Genomic DNA, 26,252 nt, shown 5'->3' on the forward strand with positions numbered 1-26,252 from the left:
CAAGGGTTGAGCACCCTGTGTATTCACACACCCCATAAACAAACACTAAGCTTCTGGGCTTGAGACGTAGGGTCTTTACTACTTCCGAGTGGGGCCTGAACTCGTACATTTGAGTGTTACACCTGCGCCGTAGCTAGGCTCCGCCCCCTCATTCGTATCTCTAGTACTATTTTCAGGCTCGTTCCCTCGACAGGCGGCACATCAAACCCCAACTCCAATCAGTAAAGAAAGGAAAAGATGCCCAAGGTCTCGCAGTCACAACTTTTGAGGATATTGCTATTCCCGTAGGAGTTGTCGGGATTCCTCAAAGGGAAAGGGTGAAGTAGGACAAGAATGAAATATTTCCCTTGGTTAGAGAATCAAGGTAATTGATGGGGTTATAGTCCTAGGGTAGGGTCATAGGCCTGCCCTAAAGGTCCAACCCAAGGACTACCCCTCATAAGGGACAAGGCCCTTAGTCAGTTCCGACTGAACTAAGGAGTTCCCTTCATCCAGTCGGTAACAGATCCTCGACCGTCCAGTCGGAGATTAGCATTCGGAGTTTATCAAACTAACCGACTGGATTCCACTCTGTGCATCATAACCCCCCTGGAGGGAAACGGTCATACGTTTCCATGTGCCTTTATTAGCATTTAAGACGTATGTTACCTGTAACGTAGGCATTTATTCGCCACTACTCCATCCCTGTGCACCGAACCGTTGTGGAGGGCAGCGCACTCTATATAAGCCACCCTCTCCCACTGGTGCAGGGGTTAGCAACTCATTGTATTCCATATTCCACTCGACAACAAGCTCCGAGAGCACTGAGACGTAGGGCTATCACCTCCACCGCAGAGGGGCCTGAACTCATACAACCTCGCCGTAGCTAAGGCTCTGCCCATCCTTTCGTACCCTACACATCTACTGTCAGGCTTATACCCACGACAGTTGGCGCCCACCATGGGGCGGGCGTCTAAGCGACTTCCCACGAGTTTGCGACTACATCATTTCGTCATGTCGTCCGGTGGAGATTCGAGCATGGGTCACGAGATCTTCTTCGGCGCTCTCTCCTTCATCATCGACGATTCGGCATGGCTTCGGGACGCCCCTCTCGACGTCGAGGCGCTTCCCCGCCGCGGGGCTACGCACTTCCGTGCCGGAGCCTACGGCATTCTTCTTCTCCAGCAGTCGGCTCCGGTGTCGACCTACACCACCGTCACGCGCCGCAACAAGCGGTCCCGCCGTCCGCGGCTCCAGCGTTGGGTGCAACACGCCCAGGCGCGCCAGAACGCGTCTTCACAAGTGGCGGTTATAGAGTCGGTTGTGGTTGCCCCGCCGTCCCAGCGCTCGGACTCGGTTCCGACTCAGTTTCCTTCCGAGTACACGGGTCGCGGGCCTACAACAGAAGTACACATGGCCAACTCCCATGAAGATCCCCGCCAAGCTGGCCGGAACGAGCACGAGATCGGCGAAATGTCCGGCGCGCGTCGTCCGCCTCGCCATTCTGCCAGTCAGCACACTCGGCGGAGCAACGTGGAGTTGTTCCGCACACCCCTCCTCAACTTGGCTGCGGCTGCCAAGATAGCCGATTCCCTTCAGACGACTGATTCAGAAGCTGGCAGGGGGATCGAGCAGATCCGCGCCCTGTTGCACACGGCGCAGCAGCAAAATTCGGCTGTCTCCCAGTCGCACAACAGGATCCACAATAGTTCTGTTCATGCGAATACGCATCGGTCAGTTTACAGCCCTGGTTCTCATCAGCGACACAGGGGAGGCAGCCATTCCATAAATCCCAAAGATCGTCGCCGTTCACGCACCCCTCCGCGGGGTGGGCCCTACGGGCCCCGACATCATGATGATCGGCGTTCAGTCGGTGACACTTACGACCCAAGGCCCGACGCGAGAGGGCATATCGCCCAGCGGAGGGTCGACAGGGGCCGAGCCCACCGCGATGGTTACGATATTGACCGTCCGAGTGGAAGCAGGACCATCGTTTCTGGTCCCGAGTGTTTCAGTCGAGCCATCCGTTCGGCTGACATCCCTCCCAACTTCCGATTGGCGACGGGAATTAGCAAGTTTACAGGAGAGTCCAAGCCAGAAACGTGGCTGGATGATTACCGAGTGGCAGTCCAGATCGGAGGAGGGGACGACCATGTCGCCATGAAGCACCTCCCCCTGATGCTCGACGGCTCGGCGTGAGCGTGGCTGAACGAGTTGGCCCCCTCAAGCATCTACAGCTGGCAGATCTGGCGTGAGTGTTCATCAGGACCTTCGAAGGGACGTGCAAGCGTTCTGCTGGCCTCGTGGAGCTCCAAAACTGCGTCCAGAAGCAGAATGAGCCCCTGCGTGATTTCATTCAGCGTTGGACAACCCTCTACCACACGGTGGAGAACGTCACAGAACATCAAGCAGTTTGCGCCTTCAAGGCAGGCGTGCGGTATAGGGATCTGTACCTGAAGTTCGGCCGAACAGGTGACATCTCCATGAGCAAGATGATGGAGATAGCAGCACGCTATGAAAATGGCGAAGAAGAGGACGACATCCGAAGCGGCAAGCACAAAACAGTCGCCGATGGAGATGGGAGTAACACTCGGAAGCAGAAGCAGAAAGCTCCGTCCACTCCGCAGGCAGAAGCTGCAGCCGTAACCAATGCCAAGTTCAAGGGCAAAGGGAAGGCTCAGTTCACCCCCAAGAAGAAGCAGTTCAATAATCTCATCCTGGACCAGCCATGTCCGGTTCATACGAAGATGGATGAAGAGGGCAACCCCATATACCCGAAGCATACCACTCGACAGTGTCGCCTCCTGATCCAGGGGTTCGGCGAAGGGAAACCGAGTGAAAGGACAATGAACAGGATGAGGAGGATAAGGAGGATCCGTTCCCCCAAGTCCATGCAACACTGATGATTTTTGCTGACGTCGAGAGCAAGAGTCGATTGAAGCTGGTGAACAGGGAGGTGAACATGGCCACCCCTACCAACCCCAAGTTCCTCAAATGGTCTCAGACTGCGATCACCTTTGACCAGTCGGATCATCCGGCGCACGTACCCACCCCAGGGAGACAGGCTCTGGTCGTCGATCCAGTGGTGGAAGGAGTCCGACTGCGCAAAGTCCTCATGGACGGTGGCAGTGGCTTGAACATCATGTACGCCGACACTCTCAAGGGGATGGGCATTCCGATGTCCAAACTCAGCGAGAGCAGCATGCAGTTCCATGGAGTCGTCCCTGGACGGAAGGCCAAGTCACTCGGCCAGATCGCGTTGGACGTCGTTTTTGGCTCCGACAAGAACTTCCGCAAGGAAAAGCTAACGTTCGAAGTGGTGGACTTCCAGAGCGCTTACCACGCAATTCTGGGCCGCCCAGCGTATGCGCGTTACATGGCCCGTCCGTGTTACGTATACCTGAAGCTGAAGATGCCAGGCCCGAAAGGTGTGATCACCATCACGGGCAATCGACAGCGGGCTTCCGAGTGTCTGCAGCACGGATCAAGAATCGCCGACCAGCAGATGGCCGTCCTCGAGCTTGACGAGTACAAGAAAACAGTCGACCCCGTTGACTTGATGCGTTCGAAGAAGCCAGCTTCGGAGTCTGTGTTCCAGTCGGCGGGAGAGACGAAGAAAGTCAGCATCCACCCGACGGACGACACTGCTGCCCCGACGAATATCTCCACCACCCTCGATCCTAAATAGGAAGCCGAGCTCACCTAATTCCTCCGTGAGAACTGGGACATCTTCGCATGGAAACCCTCTGACATGCCAGGTGTACCCAGGGAGTTGGCTGAGCACCGTCTGCATGTGGATCCCACCGCTCGGCCTGTCCGAGAACGCCTGCGTCGGTCCGCCGCGCATAAGAGGAAGGCAATCGGAGAAGAGGTAGCCAAGCTTTTGGCAGCCAACTTCATTCGCGAGGTTCACCACTCCGAGTGGCTCGCCAATGTTGTCATGGTTCCCAAGAAGGACAAGTCGCTCCGAATGTGCATCGACTTCAAGCACCTCAATAAGGTATGCCCGAAAGACGATTTTCCACTCCCCCGCATCGATCAAATTGTCGATTCGACTGCGTGTTGCAAGCGTTTGTCGTTTCTTGATGCCTACTCGGGCTATCATCAAATCCGTCTGTATGGCCCCGATGAATTAAAAACAGCCTTCATCACCCCATTCGGGTGCTTCTGCTACATCACTATGCCATTCGGTCTGAAGAATGCAGGAGCTACCTTTATGCGCATGATCCAAAAATGCCTCCTCGACCAGATCGGTCGGAATGTGGAGGCGTATATGGATGATATCGTAGTCAAGTCACGCAAAGGTTCCGACCTGCTGACTGACTTGGCAGAAACATTCGCCAACCTTCGTAGGTACGATATCAAGCTCAACCCCGCCAAATGTTCATTCGGCGTTCCCAGCGGAAAGTTACTCGGTTTCTTCGTTTCCGAACGAGGGATCGATGTCAACCTCGAAAAGATCGGGACCATCGTCCGAATGGAGAGGCCGGTCAGAATACACGATGTTCAACGGCTCACAGGTTGCCTAGCGGCTTTGAGCAGGTTTATCAGTCGACTCGGCGAGAAAGCCCTTCCTCTGTACCGACTCATGAAGAAATCAGGTACTTTCGAGTGGACAGACGAAGCCCAAGTCGCATTCGATGACCTCAAAGTCCTATTTTCCACACAGCCGGTTCTTACTGCTCCGCTCAGTAAAGAGCCCCTTCTTCTGTATATCGCGGCTACAAATCAAGTCGTCGGCACTGTTCTTACAGTCGAACGAGAAGCAGAAGGCAAAGCATACAAAGTTCAGCGGCCAGTGTATTACGTCTCCGAAGTCCTGACTCCTTCCAAGCAGAGGTATCCCCACTATCAAAAACTTATCAACGGGATTTACATGACTGTGAAGAAGGTAGCCCATTATTTCGAAGACCACTCGGTGTGTGTTGTTTCTGATGCCCCGTTGTCGAAAATCCTCCACAATCGGGACGCATCAGGCCGAGTGGCGAAGTGGGCAATGGAGATGTTGTACTGCGATATCAAGTTCGAGGCCAAGAAAGCTATAAAGTCTCAAGCCCTGGCTGACTTCATAGCAGAATGGGTAGAACAACAGCAACCGACCCACATCTACTCGACTCATTGGACAATGTTCTTTGATGGGTCCAAGATGTTGAATGGCTCCGACACTGGCATTGTGATCGTATCGCCAAAGGGCGACAAACTCAAATATGTGCTGCAGATACACTTTGATTCCTCCAACAGCGAGGCAGAGTATGAAGCTCTCCTTTATGGACTGCATATGGCCATCGCACTCGGTGTCCGTCGCCTGATGGTCTATGGCGATTCGGATTTGGTGGTTAATCAAGTGATGAAAGAGTGGGACGTCAGGAACCCCACCATGACCACATACTGCAATGCAGTGAGGAAGCTCGAGAAGAAGTTTGAAGGTCTAGAACTCCACCATGTTTCGCGACTGAAGAACCAAGCAGCTGATGAGTTAGCGAAACTCGGATCCACTCGGAGACCAGTCCCGAGTGACGTCTGCCTCGAGCACCTCCACCTTCCCTCAGTCAAAGAAGATCCTTTCACGGAGGAACCAGTACAACCAAAGAGTTCGACAAATCCGACTGAAGTCGACGTACCTGCTGTGGTTGATCTGATCATGGAAATTTTTGCTGTCATCCCCGATTGGACTGTGCCGATCATTGCATATATCCTGAGGCAGGAATTACCAGAAGACGAAGTCCAGGCCAGGCAGATAGTCCACAGGTCGAAGTCGTTCACTGTCATTGATGGCCAGTTGTACAAGGAAAGCGTTTTAGGCGTTCTTCAACGATGCATCTCCCCAGAGGAGGGACAGTTAATACTGGAGGAAATTCACTCGGGAACCTGTGGTCATCACGCCTCTTCGAGAGCAATCGTCGCCAAAGCATTCAGAGCTGGTTTCTTCTGGCTACAGGCGAACGAAATGGCTAAAGATATGGTCGACCGATGTGAAGGCTGTCAGTTCTACTCCAACAAGTCCCACAAACCAACATCTGCGTTGAAGACAATCCCTCTTGTGTGGCCGTTTGCAGTATGGGGATTAGATACAGTCGGTCCATTCAGGACAGGCCAAGGAGGATACACACATCTGTTGGTGGCACTCGACAAGTTCACAAAATGGATTGAAGCCAAGCCCATCAAGAAGCTCGACGCCCTAACAGCCATCAAGTTTGTCAGGGATATCATCTCCCGATTCGGGGTACCTCACAGCATAATCACAGACAATGGAACAAACTTTGACTCGGACAGATTCAAAGGTTTCTGTGCAAGCCAAGGTATCCGAGTGGATTTTGCTTACGTGGCGCATCCTCAATCAAACGGACAAGCAGAGCGGGCAAATGGACTTATTCTGCAAGGTTTGAAGCCCCGACTCCCGCGAGAGGTGGGACATGCCGCTGGCACACGGGTCACCGAGCTACCTTCAGTGCTTTGGGGTCTTCGCACAACCCCGAACAGATCTACAGGGCGATCACTGTTCTTCCTCGTTTACGGAGCAGAAGCAGTCCTTCCGAGTGGCTTGCTTCACAATGCTCCACGAGTCGAACTCTTCTCCGAAGCTAAAGCACAACAAGCACGGCAAGACGGAGTGGACCTTCTAGAGGAGGAGCGCGAGATGGCACTGACTCGCTCAACCATTTATCAACAAGATCTACGGCGTTTTCACGCACGACACGTCAGGAGTCGCACGTTCCAAGCAGGCGACCTGGTGCTCCGAGTGGATCAGCAAAGACCTCACAAGTTGGCTCCTGCCTGGGAAGGACCCTTCATCATCTCCAAGGTGCTGAACAACGGAGCATACAGACTCTACAACATCGACAGGGAGACAGACGAGACGCGAGCATGGAACGGAGATCTCCTGAAGCGCTTCTACACGTGATCGTCGACTGAAGCAATGCAAAGAACAAGTATTGGTGAAATAATATAAAGCAGATTGAGCTTTTGCAGATCCAAAATTCTTCCGCGGTCGCAGACTCCGGTCTCAAAAAAAAACTTAGCTGCGATCCAGAATCGCCTAAGTACTAACTTTCTCCGAGTGTGCACTAAACATCGCACTGGGGGACTTAGCTGCGATCAACAATCGCCTAAGTACTAACTTTCTCCGAGTGTGCACTAAACGTCGCACTCGAGAACTTAGCTGCGATCCAGAATCGCCTAAGTACTAACTTTCTCCGAGTGTGCACTAAACGTCGCACTCGGGGACTTAGCTGCGATCACGAATCGCCTAAGTACTAACTTTCTCCGAGTGTGCACTAAACATCGCACTCGGGGACTTAGCTGCGATCACGAATCGCCTAAGTACTAACTTTCTCCGAGTGTGCACTAAACGTCGCACTCGGGGACTTAGCTGCGATCACGAATCGCCTAAGTACTAAATTTCTCCGAGTGTGCACTAAACGTCGCACTCGGAGACTTAGCTGCGATCACGAATTGCCTAAGTACTAAATTTGTCCGAGTGTGCACTAAACGTCGCACTCGGGGACTTAGCTGCGATCAAGAATCGCCTAAGTAATAACTTTCTCCGAGTGTGCACTAAACGTAGCACTCGGGGACCGAGCCGCGATCAAGAATCGCCTCAGTACAAATTTCCTTCGAGCGTGCACTACTCGTCACACTCGAAGACCTAACCGCGATCAAGAATCTCTTTAATGGGAAAGCTTCCTGCGACTGTATCCTACAAATACACTCGGGGACTCAGCAAACCCTCATTGAGGCTCATGTAGATGTCAAGATCACTGACAATTACATGAGTAGCAGACCCTCATTGAGGCTCATGTAGATGTCAAGACCACTGACAATTACATGAGTGGCAGACCCTCATTGAGGCTCATGTGGATGTCAAGACCACTCACAATTACATGAGTAACAACTCGCTCTGAGTGCGGCATGTTCGTCGCACTCGAAGACTTAGCCGCGATCATGAATCGCCTAAGTACGTTATTACCTCCGAGTGTATCCTACAGATCCACTCGGGGACTCAGCGGACCCTCATTGAGGCTCATGTGGATGTCAAGAACACTGATAATTACATGAGTAGCGGACCCTCATTGAGGCTCATGTGGATGTCAAGAACACTGACAATTACATCAGTACCAACTCACTTCGAGTGCGGCCTGGCCGTCGCACTCGAAGACTTAGCCGCAATCATGAATCGCCTAAGTACTCTATTACCTTCCAGTGTATCCTACAGATCCACTCGGACACTCGGCAGACCCTCAGAGAGGCTCATGCAGCTGTCAAGACAACTGACACTGACATGCTCCGCATGTTTGCCATTGGCTTATCCAAGAAACGCCAAACAAAAACTCGAGCCAAAATTGCAGCAGAAGAGCAAAAGATTTTATTTAAATTCGAAGTTCACCTAAAGATAGTTGACTCGGTGCGGATCAAGTTTACCCGCACCGAACCAAAAATATGACGGCCAACAGAAGTGGCAAAGGTTTCTTACAACCAACACTCGGCATACCGAGGTAAAAGTTTTCTTAAGCGTCGTCCGGATTGGCGCCAGGACTGGAGGGCTCCACGAATGTGTCCAGGTCGATCCCGTCGGTGATGCGGGTGGCACTCTCAAGGAAGGTTTCCATGAAGTCTTCGAATCGAAGTTTCTTCGTGTTGGCGACCTTCAACGCTTTCAGCTTCTCTTCGCGCACCTCCTTGCAATGCACTCGGACCACGGACAGGGCAACGTCTGCACCACAACGAGCCGCAGACTTCTTCCATGACTGCACTCGGTTTGGAACCTCCTCCAGTCGAGTCATCAAGCCTTCCATCTCATGCCGCGACTCATCTTCAGGCCAAAGCTCCTTATCGATCCGGCCGACGACTTCTCTCAGTCGACCGATGAAAGGACCAACTTTGCCCAGGCGAATGTGCGCTCGGAGCAGATCTCGATTGGCGTCCTCGCCGAGTGGAATGTTCTCGCGAATCGACCGCTCCACGTCAGCTGCTTTAGCCTCAGCGTCCATGCAAAAATCTGCAAACACAGGACAAGCAAACAATAAGCGCCGAGTGTAACGCACATACCACAAGCACTCGGAAAAACAGGACTTACCACCCAGACACGTTATCATCTGCCGGGCCCAGTCACTGATGTATTTTTCCTGCGCTATACACCGCTTGTTCAGCACATTCATTTGCCCCATCAGCTCAGACCTATGCGCCTTCATCTTCTCAACTTCAGCAGTCAGTGCCTTGTTTGCTTCGCGGGCCTGCTCCAACGACTTCTCTCGTTCCGCCAGCACATCCTTCATACCAGCCATGGCAACCAGTGCCGCATCCAGCTCACCAGCAAACTGAACCTTTTCAGCCCTAAGAGTCTCGTACGCTGTCCCCATCTCGCAAGTTTTCTGCCAGCCAGCGCCAAGAGACGATCAGTCAAATCCAAGAATAAAAAGTCTAAGTTCTTCAGACCCCTGCCGACGCAAGCAGTCGACAGCGGTCTCGGGGACTACACCCAGTGGGTTCACTGAGAGTGACCCCACTGGCTTGACACTCAAACAGGTCCGCCCTATTGAGCTTCATGACAACACCTATGCCTACGAGGCTAATACTACCCGTCCTGAGTAAAATTACTCTCGGGGACTCTTACAGTACATGCACTCCGAGTGCACCAACTGTTAGCATTCGACCAGATTAATTATGGATCTGATCAAGTCAAACACAATATGTATAAAGACAACTGCCGGTGCAAGCACTCGACAGAAGTCTCGGGGACTACACCCACTGGGTTCACTAAGAGTGAACCCATTGCAAACATCATACTATATCGGAGCACACCCAGTGGGTTACAAGAGAAAAGTAAATACTTACTAGCCCACTTACTCGGATATCGTCCCGCAGCTCCAAGCTTCGCTGGTACACGGATGCGATGGAGTCGTATGCCTTCTTGGCTTCTCCCGCCATCAGCTCCGCCTGCACCATGGCCCCCTTGTCCGCTCCCACCTGATCCTCCGGGAGGCGATGGACGTTGTACTCGACATTCGACGGGCCAGGCATCGTTGGAGGCTCCTTGGGCATCCCAAGACCCGCTCCAGTCGGTTCAGCAGCAACCAGCGCCGTTTCAGTCGACGGCATCGCCTCAGTCGGCGGCACGTCCGCGGCGAGAGCAGTAACTGGCGGAACAGCCTCAAGGACAGGCACCGCAGCTTGCTCAGGTCTCCCTGGTCATCTTCATCCACATAAATCACCCCTGCCAGACCGAACGGCGTGAGATCTCAGAAAAAGAAAGGGGCAAGACCGAAGACAGAATTCGCGATGCGATAATGTAAAACTCTCGGAATCGCTACAACGCACCTGGCTGGGACGAGACGACGTTGTCCATGTCCATGGGGTCATCCCCCTGGCGTGCCGGAGAGGTGGCAGAGGTAGCAACTCTGTCGAGTGAAATTCATTCGACCGATAAACAGGAGTCCAATCAAATATCAGAAGAAGTTAGAAGAACAATACACTTACGTCGAGGTGACGGGAACGGCGACCCTCATCCGCGGTAAAGCCTTCCGAGGTTTAGATCCGCTCGGTTTGGCCACCTTGGAAGGCTGCCCCGCAAGTTCAGTAGCAGCGTCCCTGGTCCTCTTGGTGCTCCGAGCACTCGGACCCCCGGGGACAGTTGACGGGGCACTCGGAACCGTAGGAGCAGTTGGCAAAGCACTCGAGGATGCTGGAAGGGCCGAGAGAGCTGCAGGTTCATGTCGGCGCTTGGTTCGATGCTCTGGCTGCGGGGGTGGCGAGTCCTGCTCTTTGTCTTCCCCCTCCTCTTCACTAGACTCTTCCTCCGTTTCCCCACTGTCGGAGACGTACTCGACGCTCTCCACGCTGCCCTCCTCCTCCTCCTCGGCCGGGTTCTCGTTCGAGACAGGGGAAAACTAGTTGGTCCACTTCTGCATAAAATACAGTCGGCGACATCAGACGCAGACAGAGATTCAAGAAAGCGATAAAACTAAGACAGTTACGTGCACTCGACAAGTGGTACTCACCTGGTTCGGAGGAGGATTGTCCGCGCAGAAAGCCCTCACTCGCCGAGACCCTCTGGGGTTCTCACAGGCGCCTGTGATCTGGAGCACCCACGATGCCACCTTCTCCTCGGTCACGCCCAAGACGTTGGTCCGAGTGGAGTCTTCGGGCCCCGTGTAGTGCCACATGGCGTGGTCGCGAGCCTGCAGTGGTTGTATGCGCCGACCGAGGAAAATCTCCAGCAAATCTATGCCGGTGACTCCCCTTCTGACGACATCTACGAGTGCGTCGACCAGAGGCTGGATGTCGATCTTCTCCGCCTTCGTGAGCGCAAGCTGCTTAGGCGGAGCGGGTCGATCTAAGCTAAAAGGAGGCAACCCTGTCGTGGCATTCGGGAAGGCAACGTCCTGGCAGTAGAACCATGTCGACTGCCAGTTCCTAACCGACTCACTCAGCTGAAGAGCAGGATAACTACTTCTACTCTTCTTCTGGAAACCTAAGCCTCCGCAGAGCTGGAGAAGGTGTGTCTTATCATCCGACTGGTGAAGTCGTTTGATAGTTTGGGATCTAGCAGAGAAAATATGTTTGAACAGCCCCCAATGGGGGGGACAGCCGATGAAGCACTCGCACAAGACTATGAAAGCAGAGAGATGAGCTATACCATTCGGGGCAAAGTGGTGAAGCTGCGCCCCGAAGTGGTTCATTATGCCTTTGAAGAAAGGATGCGGGGGCAGGGAGGAACCTCGATATACGTGGCTGAGCAGCAGGACGCGCTCCCCCTCCCGGGGCGCCGGCTCGATCTCGATCTCCTCCGGCAACCTCCACGACTTGTGCACGATCATCCCGTGCTCCACCAGCTCCAGCAGATCCCCCTCCATCACCGTGGAGGGGAGGAAGTCCCCCTGGATCTACCCCGTCGGCAACGCTCGCTGCCGCCGCTGAGCAGGAGCCGCCGCCTTCCCCTTCTTCTTCTTCGCCTCCAGCTTGCTAGTCTGTCCCTTGGTCATGGCGGAAGCTGCGGGTCCGTGGAGGAGAAGGAAAAGGAAGGAGCTTGGGTGCGCAGGAGGAGGCGAGAGGAGCGGAGCAATCAAAGGCAAGAGATCCGGCGAGCGTAACGAGAAAACCCTCGCCGCTGAGGTTTAAGTAAGGTTCCGACTGCGTCACTGGCAGGTGGCCCCGAAACCTTATCCCCCGACCAACCGCGGCGATATCAGTGGAGAAGATGAAGGCGCGGGAATCGAGGCGTCAGGCGCTACTCGAGCGCGATGTCGTCATCCCCGCTGAGCGCGCGGTAACCGAAATTTGAGGATCCTGGAAAATCCGCCGCTGTCAGTTGACTGGTCACGTCAGGAGATACCCTGGAAGCACTCGGTTTCCGACAGTTTGTTCCACCAATACTTCCACTCGGATCGTTGGTCAGAAAAGATAAAATAGATCGAGGCAAGCAACGCCAAAGTCACATCCGTTCCAGTCAGATCCAAACTTCAAGCATCGCTTCGTCGTTCCAACCCCAATCCATTCGGGGACTAATGATGGGGTTATAGTCCTAGGGTAGGGTCATAGGCCTACCCTAAAGGTCCAACCCAAGGACTACCCCTCATAAGGGACAAGGCCCTTAGTCACTTACGACTGAACTAAGGAGTTCCCTTCATCCAGTCGGTAACAGATCCTCGACCGTCCAGTCGGGGATTAGCATTCGGAGTTTATCAAACTAACCGACTGGATTCCACTCTGTGCATCGTAACCCCCCTGGAGGGAAACGGTCATACGTTTCCATGTGCCTTTATTAGCATTTAAGACGTACGTTACCTGTAACGTAGGCATTTATTCGCCACTACTCCACCCCTGTGCACCGAACCGTTGTGGAGGGCAGCGCACTCTATATAAGCCACCCTCTCCCACTGGTGCAGGGGTTAGCAACTCATTGTATTCCATATTCCACTCGACAACAAGCTCCGAGAGCACTGAGACGTAGGGCTATTACCTCCACCGCAGAGGGGCCTGAACTCATACAACCTCGCCGTAGCTAAGGCTCTGCCCATCCTTTCGTACCCTACACATCTACTGTCAGGCTTATACCCACGACAGTAATCAATCCAGTAGGAATAAACTAAGCTAACAAGACAAACAACACATGCATACAAACAAAAAAAACTTGCACCCAATATGGAAAGAGGGTTGTCAAGCTCCTTGTCTTGCTAGTTACTCCCTTCATACGAAAGTACTTGTCGCATCAATGGATGGAAATTGATGTATCTAGAACTAAAATACATCTAGATACATCTATTCCTATGACAAGTATTTCCGGACGGGGGGAATACAAGATTAAATGCAAATATAGATAGATTGTGGTAAAATAGTAAGGAAAATAAAGAAGCAATTTTTGTAGAAGAATTTATTAATTGATATTAGACCCGGGGGCTATAGGTTCACTAGTGGCTTCTCTCTCGAAAATAGGTCAATGACATGGTAAACAAATTACAGTTGGGCAATTGAAAAGAATGCAATATTTACGAGTATTCATAGCATAATCTCATATATGCATTACGTTCGTGATAAGTAATCTGTTAATCCAACTACATCTACTACAAATACTCCATCCCGAAACCTATATCCAACATGCAACTCAGAGTGTTTGGTTTGCAAGAAACAGAGCATCGCAATAAGAAAGATGACATAATTAGACAAGACAAAGTCAATCAATATGAGTAAAACCCGTCGTTTTGTCCTTAGTGGAAACAATACAATATGTGTCCTGGCCCTTTTGTCACTAGGTTAGAGCACCGCAAGATTGAACCCACTACGAAGCACAACTCTCTGTACAGAAAAACACATCGAACTTGGCCAGCAAAGATAGATAGATCGGAGAGCATACAAAGCTATTTAACTATGCAGCAAAGAAACCAAATAGATTCAATTTATTTCAATGAGCAATATGATCATAAAGTGACAATTCATGACGTCCCAATAAACACACCACCTATTACATTGAATTGATCTCGAGAATGAGAACATGATATTGAAGAACCAAAAAGAGAGAGAACCATCTAGCTACTACTATTGACTTGTAGGTCCTAAGGGGAACTACTCATGTATGGTCATGGAGGCAACAAATTTGATGAAGATGGCTCCAAAAATGGCTCCCCTAGCAGGGCTCGAGATGGCATCTTCGCGGACCAAAGACTTGCAACGACGATAAATTCTATTGAAAATACATCAGAGGGTTTCAGTATTTATAGGGATTTATGGCAGTGCAATCAGCTCAAGGTGATATGTGTGGTTCCTACACAAGCAAGGGCGCGTGGCCATCCCTGATACATCTCCAATACATCTATAATTTCTGATTGCTTTATGCTATTATATTATCAATCTTGTATGCTTTATACATCATTTTATATCATTTTTGGGAACTAACCTGTTAAGCCAGTGCAAGTGTTAGTTGTTGATTTCTGCTTGTTTTTGGTTTTACGAAAAAACCATACCAAACGTAGTCCAAACACGACGAAACTTTTTGACTGGACCAAAATAGACCCTGGAAGCTTCCGGAGGAGTCCAGCAGCCACACGACAAAGTGATTGATACGTCTCCAACATACCGATAATTTATGAAGTATTCATGCCATATTCACCTATGTTTACAATTTTTTATATGGTTTTGATGCACTTTATATTATTTAATTGGAACTAACCCGGATTGACGTTGTTTTTAGCTGAATTTACCGTGGTGTTGTTTTCGTGCAAAAAATGAAAGTTCTCGTAATCGCTCGAAACTTTCTGACAATTTTTTGTGGAAGGAAAGAGGCCGAGGAAGCTTCAATAGAGTACTAGGGGACTCACGAGGAGGTGCCAAGGTAACCAAGCGTGCCCAGGGGATGGTCGCGCGTGCTTACCTTGGGGACCACCACGTGGCTTTGTTCCGCGTGATTCTAACGCTAAAAAATCCTATAAATAGAGAAACCCTCATAAATAAACGTAGAACTTCTGCTCCACCACCGCAAGCCTCTGTATCTAAGAAATCTCATCTGGAGCCCTGTTCCTGCACCCTGTCGGAGGGGGAATCATCATCAGAGGCCATCTTAATCATCTGGGCGGTCTCCACGACAAGGAGGGAGTAGTTCACCCCCGGGGCTGAGGGTATGTACCAGTAGCTATGTGTTTGATCTCTCTCTCTCTCTCTCTCTCTCTCTCTCTCTCTCTCGTGTTCTTGAGATGACACAATCTTGATGTATCACGAGCTTTTTTAATATAGTTGGATCATATGGTGTTCTTGCCTCTCTATCTTGTTCTGATGAATTGAGTCTTTCCCTTTGAGATCACATTATGTTGCATTGAATACTTTGGATTTGAGAACACTTGATATATGTCTTCCATGTGGATACCCATGTTCACAATGGGGTGTTCTATTGATTCACTTCATATATGTTTTGGTAATTACCTTGCGGGTTCCCACGGTGACATTAATCTATGCATCCAATAGGCCACCCACTGGAGGAGTCCGCGTCGTTAATTGGCTCCTCACACTAGTAAAAAACAGGGCTTTCATCCTAGCCGGATCGGAGCAATAGTCACGGTCACGTTACGAACCGGAACTAATAATGTGAGCATTAGTCCTGGTTCGAGCGACTAGGATGCCATACGGAGCTCGATAATCATTAGTCCCAGTTTGAATGGGACCTTTAGTTCCGGTTGGAGACACCAACCGGGACTAAAGTGGCACTTTAGTCCCAGTTGGTGTCTCCAACCGAGACTAAAGGTCTCATTCGAACTAGGACTAACCGGGACTAGAGGCCCTCCCTTTTGTCCCGGTTGGAGCCATCAACCGGGACTAAAGGAAAGGTCTCCTTTTTGGCGGCCCAAATTCCGCGTGGCAAGGGACCTTTAGTCCCGGTTGGTGTCTCCAACCGGGACTAAAGGTCTATTTATCTTTTTTGGCTTGTTTTGTTTTTCTAAACATGACAATTTCTGTTTTTAGATTTGGAAAAACTGTTAGAATATTTATAGTTTTTGAATGAATGTTTTTTTCTTTAGGTCACAAAAATTATAAACTTTTTGTTAGTGTGAGTAGTTTTCAAATTTTAATAGTTTAAATTTGAATTATTTTAAATTTGTGTGAATCACTACTTTGTGAATAACTTTACTTTAAAAATAGATTTTTGGGTGATTCTTTTTCCTGTTGTTTAATATTAGTGTGTTTTATCATTATATTAAATTTGGTAATTTTTAGGTCATTTTAAATGGATGTTTTAATCAAAAATAGATTTTGTTTAGCTCTTTTAGTTTTATAGCTCAAAAAATCATTACATTCATGAAAAATAGCAAATGAAGCCAGAAAGGGTTGAAAATTGATCATCCATCATCACTTGAGTTTTAGACTCATTTCTCTATTATTCAAAATGTAAATACTATATATTGTATCCACTGGATAATCATTGGATATAGGATACCCGATGGTATGGGTATGGGTGCCAATTTGTGTCCACAAGTATTGAAGTGGGTGGGTATACATGTTTCTTTGGGTATGGGTTCGAGCACAAGGGGGTTGTACCCACCCATACCTATCCATTGTCATCCCTAATTTGCACTAGATGCCAAGTTAAATTACCGTAATTTCATATTTTTAAAAGTTTTGGCATCAAACTGAACACCTAGCACAAGTTCTACAACTTCTAGTGCTATTTATTCTTTTGTTTTATATAGCAGAGATGTTGTTATTTGCATCCATGTGTTTTAGAAATAATTGATGCATCAAATTACCTAAATGATAACGCTCACACGTGTGACACGAGGCAACATGGTCCACACGCCTTCATAATCATCCATCTCGCCACGTCAATCATATGACATCAACGAAATCTTTTTATTTTTCTGGATTTAAAAATCTTTTTATCTCTTAAATAAAAAATCCAATTAAAATTATTTTTTCATCATTAAATCCATCTAGACGAGATATTTAAAACTAGATCTCATATTGATATGTTTCGATGACCTTTTTTTGAGAGCAAAAATTGTCATGATGTTTACATTGAATGCCATAGTGTTTACAATAAAGTTGCCACGATGTTTCATCTAAATTTTTCTTCTCGTTTAAAGCTACCATTGTATTTCAACTACTTTTTACGATAATATTTATTAATTGACCATGGCAAATTTTAGTAATTAACCATGATAAATTTAATTCATGGATCATGGCAATTTTTAGCAATTCATCATAGGAAATTGAGTTTACAGATCATGGCAATTTTAGTATTTTGACCATGGCAATTATAGTATTTTGAACATGAAAAATATTTTATGTATGAGCCATGACAAATTTAAGTAATTCATCATGACAATTTTAGTTTATGGTTCATGGTAAATTGGAGCCATTCACCATGCATTTTTAAAGTAATTAACGATAGATTTTCTTATTTATTTATGACTCATGTCAAATTTATTTCATGGATCATGGAAAATTTTAGTAATTCATCATGATAAGTTTAGTTTTTAATTTTTTTATAACATGTCAAAATTTACTTTAAACATAGAAGAACAAATAATTAAAATATATCACAATAACCTCAATGTAATTATGATGGTAATTTATGTGTAATAGACATGATAAATTTTGACAAAAAAGTCATCCATACATATTGATATAAGATCTAGTTTTGATAATCTTGTAGCGATGTTTTTTCAATTGATTTTTTATTTAATAGATAAAATATTTTAAAAACTAATAATACGAAAGATCCCTTTTGATATCATTAGTTTCGTCATTTATGCACACATACGATGATGTGATCCAATCTATGATCATGGAGCGTGTGGTTGGGTGGCACACCACACATGTGGCGTTATCAAATTATCATTTACACATACGCAACTGGTTTTTATCATTTATATTTACACCTGAGACCCGATCTAAAGATGCCTCTGCCTCGTTGACCGGTGGACCTTTTACTTTTGGGCACCACTCTGCACCGACGCACCGGCGCGAGCGCTCCCGTCGGTCGGGCGACAGCCGTTCGATCTGACTGTGATAGCCATCAGATCTGGCATCTCGTCCCCGCTCTGCGTCGGCGCACAGCCCCGCGCGCCTCCGATCTCTTGTCGCACGAGCACCCCATCCTTCTCCTCCCGTCGCCGCTGCTCGTCGTCGTCGACGCTCGTGCGTGCACAGGCTTGTCCCCCCGAACTTCGATTTGAAGTTTTTTTCACTTTGGTTGAAACTTTTTTCATGTCGCTTGAAGCTTTTTCCACAACGGTTGAAGCTTTTTTCATGTTGCTTGAAGCTTTTTGTTGGTTGTAGCAAAAATGACAGGCTTTTCTCGTTGGTTTGTGGTTGAAGCTTTTCAAACATATGGTTGAAGCTTTTGTGTCAACGATTGCAACTTTTTGTGTTCCGCTGTCGCCGGTTGAAGCTTTTTATATCGTCGGTTGAAGCTTTTTTCTAGCTGGTTGAAACTTTTTTCATCACCGGTTGCAGCATTCACGGTTTGCGTGGTGGGTGGCCCTTGATTGCCCTCGTCTCTGGTTGAAGCTTTTGACAATGCCGGTTGTAGCATTTTTGATCGCCGGTTTGAAGCTTTTTTCGTCGCCGGTTGCAACATCGTCGTCTCTGTCATAGCTTTTCGTCTCCAACACCGGTGGCATTGGATGCGACTCCATGACAACCGGCGGGACGAGATCCAACAGGGGAGGCATGTCGGCTTGAAGGAACACCACGGATTTGCCCGACGCACGCAGGGACCGGCGATGTCGATGGCAGCAACGCAAGGGCGGGGGGGGGGGGGGGGGGGGGAGTACGCGAGGGGACGAGGCGGCCTGCGTAAAAGGGAACGCGCAATCCGCGCAGATCGAACGAACGCGGTGCGTCCGACGGTTCGACCGGCGCGCCGTGTATAAACGTTTTCCTTTTCTTTTTCTTTTTGACAATACTGACCGGTGGACCTAGACGGCCAAATCCCTGCCTGCCCCGCCGCCTCCGGCCTCCGCACCCGCACTGACAGGGTGGACCCTTTTCGCCACCCGGCGGGCGAACCAATGTCAACAAGCCGCCGGCACGTTCGCCGTTCGTGCGTCCCGCAGCCGCCACCCCGCGACTCCTTCTCCTCATATGTATCTCCCCCACCTTGCCGAGTAGTCAACCAACCTACCCCCGCCCACCGTCGCCCCCCCGCGCCGGCGAGACGTACAGATATGGAGCTCCGCCTCCGCGCCTCGGCGTCCCCAGCCTCCGCCTCTCCGCGCGGCACGGTGGTCTCCCCCTGCCCCAGGCCGTATCCGCGCCTACCCTCGCGCCCCGTAAGTCGCACAGCCACCGAACTGCCGGCGAGTTTCCATCTGCGAATTTCGACTGCAGCACGGCGATCGGTTGAGTCGTGCTGCCTGTAGCTACGGGGCAAATCATCAAACACCTGATAGGGTGTGGCTGTCTGCAGATTCAGAAGCGATTGGCCGGCAGCGCCGTCCCCAGACGAGGCCCTGCGGCCCGGAGGCGCCCGTGTTCCACCCTCATGACGGCATCATACAAGTACGACAACTTGAGCCGGCGCCCCGCGCTGCCGCACTTTGGTTTTTGTTTTCGTTGTGAACATAGCTAAAAATTAATTATTGGTTCTACATGAATGAGGAGGATCGATTTTTGTAATGCTGGTAGAATAAGACATAGTTTAAAATTATAGGTTGTATATAGGATGATTGATTCGCACTGCAGCGTTGCTAGTGTCTATTTGTCTTGCATAAAACGTAGTTATGCACAATTGATGTCCCGGTGAAGGAAACTATTTTTGCAACCGATATTTAGTTAAACGAAGATGGAAAGATCGCTACAATCCACAATTGATCATGTCAAATGGTTTACTAGCTACGAGGAGGTAAATAAACAAGAAGAAATCGGGGTAGTACTATCACTGTATCAGTGTGCATCTGCATTCAGTAGCTGCTAGGCTTGGTTCCCTTCTGTGTTCTGGCTGTGCCAATTATGGGCATTTTTCCTGTTTTGCCGAATTATTGTTTGTTCATGTGAGCTGCATGTTCCAGCACAGGAACTCCGGACCTAGTCGACTTCGACTGGGAGACTCTTGGATTTCAACTGGTCCCGACGGACTTTATGTATATAATGAAATGTTCGTCAGATGGGGTGTTCACCAAGGGTGAATTGGTTCCATATGGGCCAATCGAGCTGAACCCCGCTGCTGCAGTGTTAAATTATGGCCAGGTTTGTTTATCTCCCTTCTCTGCCTTGAACAATCACTACATGATTGATGAACAGTGATATGTAAATAATAGTAGTGTTGGTTTCAGATATGTAGGCTGTTTTTGTTTGCTCCATTTTTGTTGGATATGCTCAAACATGCTTGTAAAACGTGCAGGGATTGCTCGAAGGTCTTAGAGCACACAGAAAGGAGGATGGTTCAGTAATTGTTTTTCGCCCCGAGGAAAACGCATTGCGGATGAGGATAGGTGCAGATCGGTTATGCATGCCTGCGCCAAGCGTTGAGCAGTTCCTATCAGGTGTCAAGCAAACTATATTGGCAAACAAGCGTTGGGTAAGGACATCTCTTCTTGAACAGTGACATTGTGATTCATCTTTTGTTTCTCATGGGTTATGTGCTTGATGAGATTGTAGGTACCCCCCACTGGCAAAGGTTCGTTGTATATAAGACCGCTGCTGATTGGAAGTGGAGCCATGCTAGGTGTAGCACCTGCCCCGGAGTATACATTTGTCGTGTATGTTTGCCCAGTTGGTCACTATTTCAAGGTTGGTGAATATGGCTTATTTTCTATTTCATACTATATCCATTTTTTATGGTTAGAACAGTAATATTTCGATGTCTTATTTACTTTCAGGATGGCCTGTCTCCAATTAGCTTATTGACTGAGGAAGAATATCACCGTGCTGCACCTGGTGGAACTGGTGATATCAAGACAATTGGAAATTATGCTTCGGTAACACACCTTTCTCTGTGAGAAGTGTGATATTATTCATCTGATCCATGATTAGCTTGTGTACATCTTTACTCCCTGGTTCTCTGAATATGAGTTTGGCTTCCAATATTTTGCAGTTACCCTCAACTTGCATGCTACTGTTGTGCTGCTAAGTGCATCTCAACTCTAATTTTGTACTAGGATAGTGGTAGCTTTCCTTAAAATATTTGGTGTACATAAATGCATACATTGATCTCACCGGTTTGATAAGATCAAGAAGAACATTGCCATATGGTTACGTGACTCCTGATGCTTTGCACTTTTGTTGGATCCCTGTATGCAGGTTGTTAGTGCTCAGAGAAGGGCCAAGGAGAAAGGTCATTCTGATGTTCTTTACTTGGATCCCGTGCATAAAAAGTTTGTGGAGGAAGTTTCTTCCTGTAATATATTCATGGTGAAGGTATGTATACTGGACTTTGTTCCATTTGACTTCCTTTCCAAGTGGATCTAGGAAAGCAACAGTGTAGAGTAGTTTGAGTATTAATACCTACGATTTCTCTGACAATGATGTTGGGAGAGTTTGCGTAGTCTATTGGAAGAACTGAAACAAGGCTAGGATGCAGAATATCATCACCTAATTAACATGCACCCAGGATATTTTCTTAATTCAATGACTGCTCCAAACTGTACATCTATTGGCACTATTTTTTAATTACTATATTCTGGCAGGAATGTTACCATTGCATTTTTTCCTGACAGGATAATGTTATTTCTACTCCACTATTAACGGGAACAATTCTTCCTGGGATCACAAGAAGAAGTATAATCGAAATTGCCCGAAATCTTGGAATTCAGGTAACTCAAACAGGGATGTTCAGCTTCTGCTCAGATCATCTATATGGAGCAACAATATGAGATATGAATACGATCTTTTCCTTTAACATACTAGTTTTTTTATTTTCAGGTCGAAGAGCGCCTTATTGCGATAGATGAGTTGCTTGACGCTGATGAAGTCTTCTGTACAGGGACTGCCGTTGTACTATCACCTGTCGGTTGCATAGTATACCATGGAAGAAGGTAAATACCATAGTCTTGAAGTAATTATTTTTCTACCAGTATCCCATTAACATGTTCGATGAATGGGGCTACCAAATCTAGGCAGGATAGGTAGGATTTATAAGCTTATGAAATTTGGTATTCAGACATATTGCATGTGTAACTATGAGTTAAGCGCCTAGCAGCAGAGCAGCAGCATTTCATGTTTTCTCTATGAATGTACTAGCTTCACTGAATTGTTGGGCCGCTTATGTGTTCTCCAGTTATTATCTTCTTGCATTGATTCTATTCTATTCATACAAAATCTGCAATTGCCAGTTGGCGCAATATTGGAAAACTGATGGGATCTTCCAGTCGTGTCGTCTATTGATCACCATTCCTTTATTGAAACCAATCAACTCTCGCTGATCACATGTTCATCTGCAGAGTGGAGTATGGGAACGGCAAGGTCGGAGCTGTCTCCCAGCAACTGTATTCGGCACTTACAGCCATCCAGAAAGGCCTCGCAGAGGACAGTATGGGATGGAGTGTGCAATTGAATTAAAATTAACATCTAAACTGAAGCGGCAAATTTATCATCTACATATGGTATTAACGAATTCCTCATTTTGTTGGCCGGAACATAGTTTAAGTCGCCGTTTTTTCTTGGCCGGAATCTGCACCATGTACGTATAATAGAACAACAATTTGCTGTGCAGAAAGCACCAAGCTGGGTCCAAATAAAGTTCTTCTCATTTCGTTTACCAGTTGGACTGACTACAATATCACTGTGCATAAGTGTGCCTTGCTTGCATGTCTTGCATCCTATGACTCTGACATATACTTGTTGCACCAACTGGGTTCATTACTGGTCACCTACATCCTTTATTATGTATTGATATGGACAATGGGTGTGCTATTAGCACAGTGCATAATTATATTTGGTCAGGTGGCAACAGTTTGTCAATAATGGCTCCCTGCATCTCATTTACGCTTGGGGTTCGTCTCGCCTGGTCTCCTCTTTCTCGGTGCAACAGCACACGCCATGCCACTGTTGCTGATCTGAAAACCTTAAATTTGCTACAGCACGTGCAGCTACCTACACATGTGACATATATATCTAGTTAAAAGGCTATCCCTATGATTATTATCTTCTTTCTGGGTTCATAAGCCATAAACCCTTCTTGGCTCTCCTGCTGTCACCCGTCTCGTGGATCAAAGAGGGGGGCATCAGGTGGCGGGCGATACATTCTTACTGTACCTAGCTGGAGACAAACTGCCAGATCAACCATCCTTTCTCAAAACTGTTGGGAACTCAGGAAAAATAATATTCCCTTCCGTTTTAAAATAAATGTCTCAAATTTAATACAACTTGTATTAAAATTAGTACAAAATTAAAATATTTATTTTAAAACGGAGAAGTACTAAGAAATAAAAAAAGCGGGTCACATCAGAGCACACAAGACAAGACAGAGTTGCTGGTGTTTCTTTGTACTTTAGAACTGTGGAAGAGGGAGATGGATCGGCAGTTGCATCTTGCATGGGGTTGGGGGTTTGGGGTTGGATTAGGACGCCGTAACAACCAGTTTTAGTTCTTGGTCTGACGCGCGGACAGATGAATGGGGACAAAAACCTGCTGGACGGCTGGTGAGGCGTTGGCCTCGAGAATAAGTAACACTTGGCAACAAAACCCTGGGCTGTTACGTGTTAAGCGACTGACCGATGGAACAGGAATGATGATATATATATATATATATATATATATATCCAAATCGCCTTATTTTCTTCCGCGAGGCCGATTGATTAGCCAGGGGGCGACGCGTACGTGACGGAATCGATCGCCCACCTAGCGGCGGACAGCGGTCGGCGTCACCGTGCGGATGCCGCACGCACTGTCGCCGCTGGATGCCGTCCGCGCGCGCGCGGAGAAAGCGGAACCTCATGTCGATGGCTGCGCCCGGCGCATCCATCCCCTGACCGGCCGAACCTCACCATCGTCGTCCCAGCGCCAGCGCTTGCAGCACACGGTGAGCAACCGCGCCATGATATAGCTTACGACTGCTGCCGAAATAAAGGGAGTGGCTACATGCAAGAGCGTCTATAATAACCTGACTGACGGCTCAAACCACCTTTCATACGTCCGCGGATCCATCCCATCAGTAACCGACAGATGAAATAAGAAAAAAAAATTAACTAAATTAACTTATATGAGGGCTCGCGGACGGGGCCGGACGCGCCCGGTCAATTTCGTTATGTAGGACACGATCCTATCCCGGACCGCCATATCTTTTTTTTGTTCATTTTTTTCTTTCTCTATCTTTGTCTTCACCAATCACGTGCAAGTCATCGGACATAGGAGGAACAGATTAAGAAGTGTGATTACATAAAAGGACAAATAGGGGACACGTCTGTGACCGGACGCGTCCACGGACGTTTAGAAGGTCATACTTGCTAAGTTTGGTTGTAGATGCTCTATAACCTCACGGCTCAAACGATCTTTCATACGCCCGCGGATACATGCTATCAGTGACCGACAGAAGAAACAAGGAAAAAAAACCTAATCGTATCTCTCATATCATCCCTATATGTCCCGACTGTCCGCGAACGCTCATATTATGTACAAATATGAAAGGATATGAGGGCTCGCGGACGGGGCCGGACGCGCCCGGTCAATTTCGCCATGTAGGACAGGATCCCATCCCGGACCACCATATCTTTTTTCTTTGTTCATTCTTTTCTTTCTCTATCTTCGTCTCCATCAATTACGTGCAAAGTGACCGGACATATGAGGAACAAAATAAGAAGTATGACTACACGAACAGACAATTAGGGGACACGTCTGGTCACTGACTGGACACGTCCACTGACGTTTAGAGGGTCATATTTGCTAAGTTCGGCTGTAGATGCTCTAAGCCGACTAATTTTTTAAATTGGACCAGTGGATTCATTTTGGACGTTGGATGCAGATCTAATGACCCGTGGCCCTTCTTCCTCCTTCTCCCAACGTTCCACCGGTGAACGACAGGCTATCATCCCCCACGACCGACGACGCTCCCGCGACAACCTCGTTGCACCGCCCTTCCTTCAACCTCCCTCCCACTGTTGGTCTTGCCGTCGCCCCCGGCCATCCCTCTAGCCTCGTGCCTCGTCAATTTTTTTCGACGAACTTCCACCATCACCACATCAAACATCTGAGCTTCTTAGGGCGAACCTTGACCGTTCTGAAGCATCCCTTAGTATTTAGCCCATATGTCAAGGAAAATCAGCCCGGAATATTGTCCCCCCACCACCCACCCACCTAGAATTCAGCCCAAACTCCGTTACTGGCCACACACCGCCCCCACCAGCATCCCCTCTCGCTAGGGTTTCTTCCTCTCGTGGCGATACTTCCCGCCGTTGAGACCTTCCTTTCCCTTCCCCGAGCAATCCACTGGTTCAACTCGGGTTGATCAAGGGGTGATCCTAGATCACCACTCGGCCTTTGTTATTCCTATCCGGAGCGAGGCGGGAGCTAGGGTTTTGCAACACCTGATCGGATCTTCATCAAGTTAGGGTTTCAAGCTATGGCATCAAACAGTTCAGCGTCGGCAAAGGCGACCAGCGTTGACTCCGCTGGCGAGGTGGAGAAAATGATGATGGAGCTCGGGCTTCACGAGGAAGACCTAGATGATGTCGTTTATGACGAGAAGGAGGCCCCGCCAGACGAGGCTAGATGGACTACCGTCGCTCGAAAGCACATTAGCAAAACCCTACAGCCAATTTTGGTTCTTCAAACACATGCAAGCGACATGGGATCGAATAACCCACAAGTGTAGGGGGTCGTTTGTAGCTTTTTCGATAAGTAAGAGTGTCGAACCCAACAAGGAGCTAATGGTAGAATTTATATTCTTTCAAGTTCTATCGACCATCGATACAACTCTACGCACGCTAATGCTTACTTTACCTAGAACAAGTACGCAACTACTTTGCGGGAATAAAACTAGAAGTACTTAGTAGGTGTAATAGATAGGTTTGTAAGGTAATAAATAACATGGAAATAAAAGTTAGGTATTGTTTTAATAAATATTAATTTAGTTAGTTGTTTAGTAGAAAACTTTTTTGTGTAACGCAAGAGAAAGATTGTCCAGAGGCAATTGAATATAACATGATAGATACTTATCATATGCAATGAGGGAAAGGCATACACTAACACACTTTCCATACTTGCATCATATGAATTTATGATTGAAACTCTAGCAAACAACCACAACTACTAAAGATCATTAAGGTAAAATCCAACCATAGCATTAAACATCAAGTCCTTTTTACCCCCGTATGCAAACAATCCTCTTACTCGGGTGTAAACTTATGTCACTCTAG

At 48.2% G+C, this 26,252-nt stretch overlaps 1 protein-coding gene across 1 annotated transcript; it reads left to right on the forward strand.

The window, feature by feature from the left end:
* The first annotated feature begins 18,971 nt into the window (after positions 1 to 18,971).
* LOC123430668 (branched-chain amino acid aminotransferase 2, chloroplastic-like) lies at positions 18,972 to 22,758 on the forward strand. The gene is made up of 10 exons (XM_045114518.1): positions 18,972 to 19,232; positions 19,370 to 19,461; positions 19,971 to 20,148; positions 20,303 to 20,479; positions 20,560 to 20,691; positions 20,781 to 20,879; positions 21,202 to 21,318; positions 21,618 to 21,713; positions 21,823 to 21,935; positions 22,341 to 22,758. The coding sequence occupies exons 1-10, from the start codon at positions 18,972 to 18,974 to the stop codon at positions 22,456 to 22,458; spliced, it is 1,383 nt and encodes a 460-aa protein (XP_044970453.1). The 3' UTR covers positions 22,459 to 22,758.
* Positions 22,759 to 26,252: the final 3,494 nt, after the last annotated feature.

The sequence above is a fragment of the Hordeum vulgare genome, chromosome 2H (assembly GCF_904849725.1).
Source record: "Hordeum vulgare subsp. vulgare chromosome 2H, MorexV3_pseudomolecules_assembly, whole genome shotgun sequence".
NCBI lineage: Eukaryota > Viridiplantae > Streptophyta > Magnoliopsida > Poales > Poaceae > Hordeum > Hordeum vulgare.

Bases quoted from the DNA above. Each gene is read 5' to 3' on its own strand.
- LOC123430668 (XM_045114518.1), top strand. From the start codon at position 18,972: ATGTCAACAAGCCGCCGGCACGTTCGCCGTTCGTGCGTCCCGCAGCCG. The intron at 20,880-21,201 runs GTAACACACCTT...CCCTGTATGCAG, and splicing joins CAATTGGAAATTATGCTTCG to GTTGTTAGTGCTCAGAGAAG. The intron at 21,936-22,340 runs GTAAATACCATA...GTTCATCTGCAG, and splicing joins ATAGTATACCATGGAAGAAG to AGTGGAGTATGGGAACGGCA.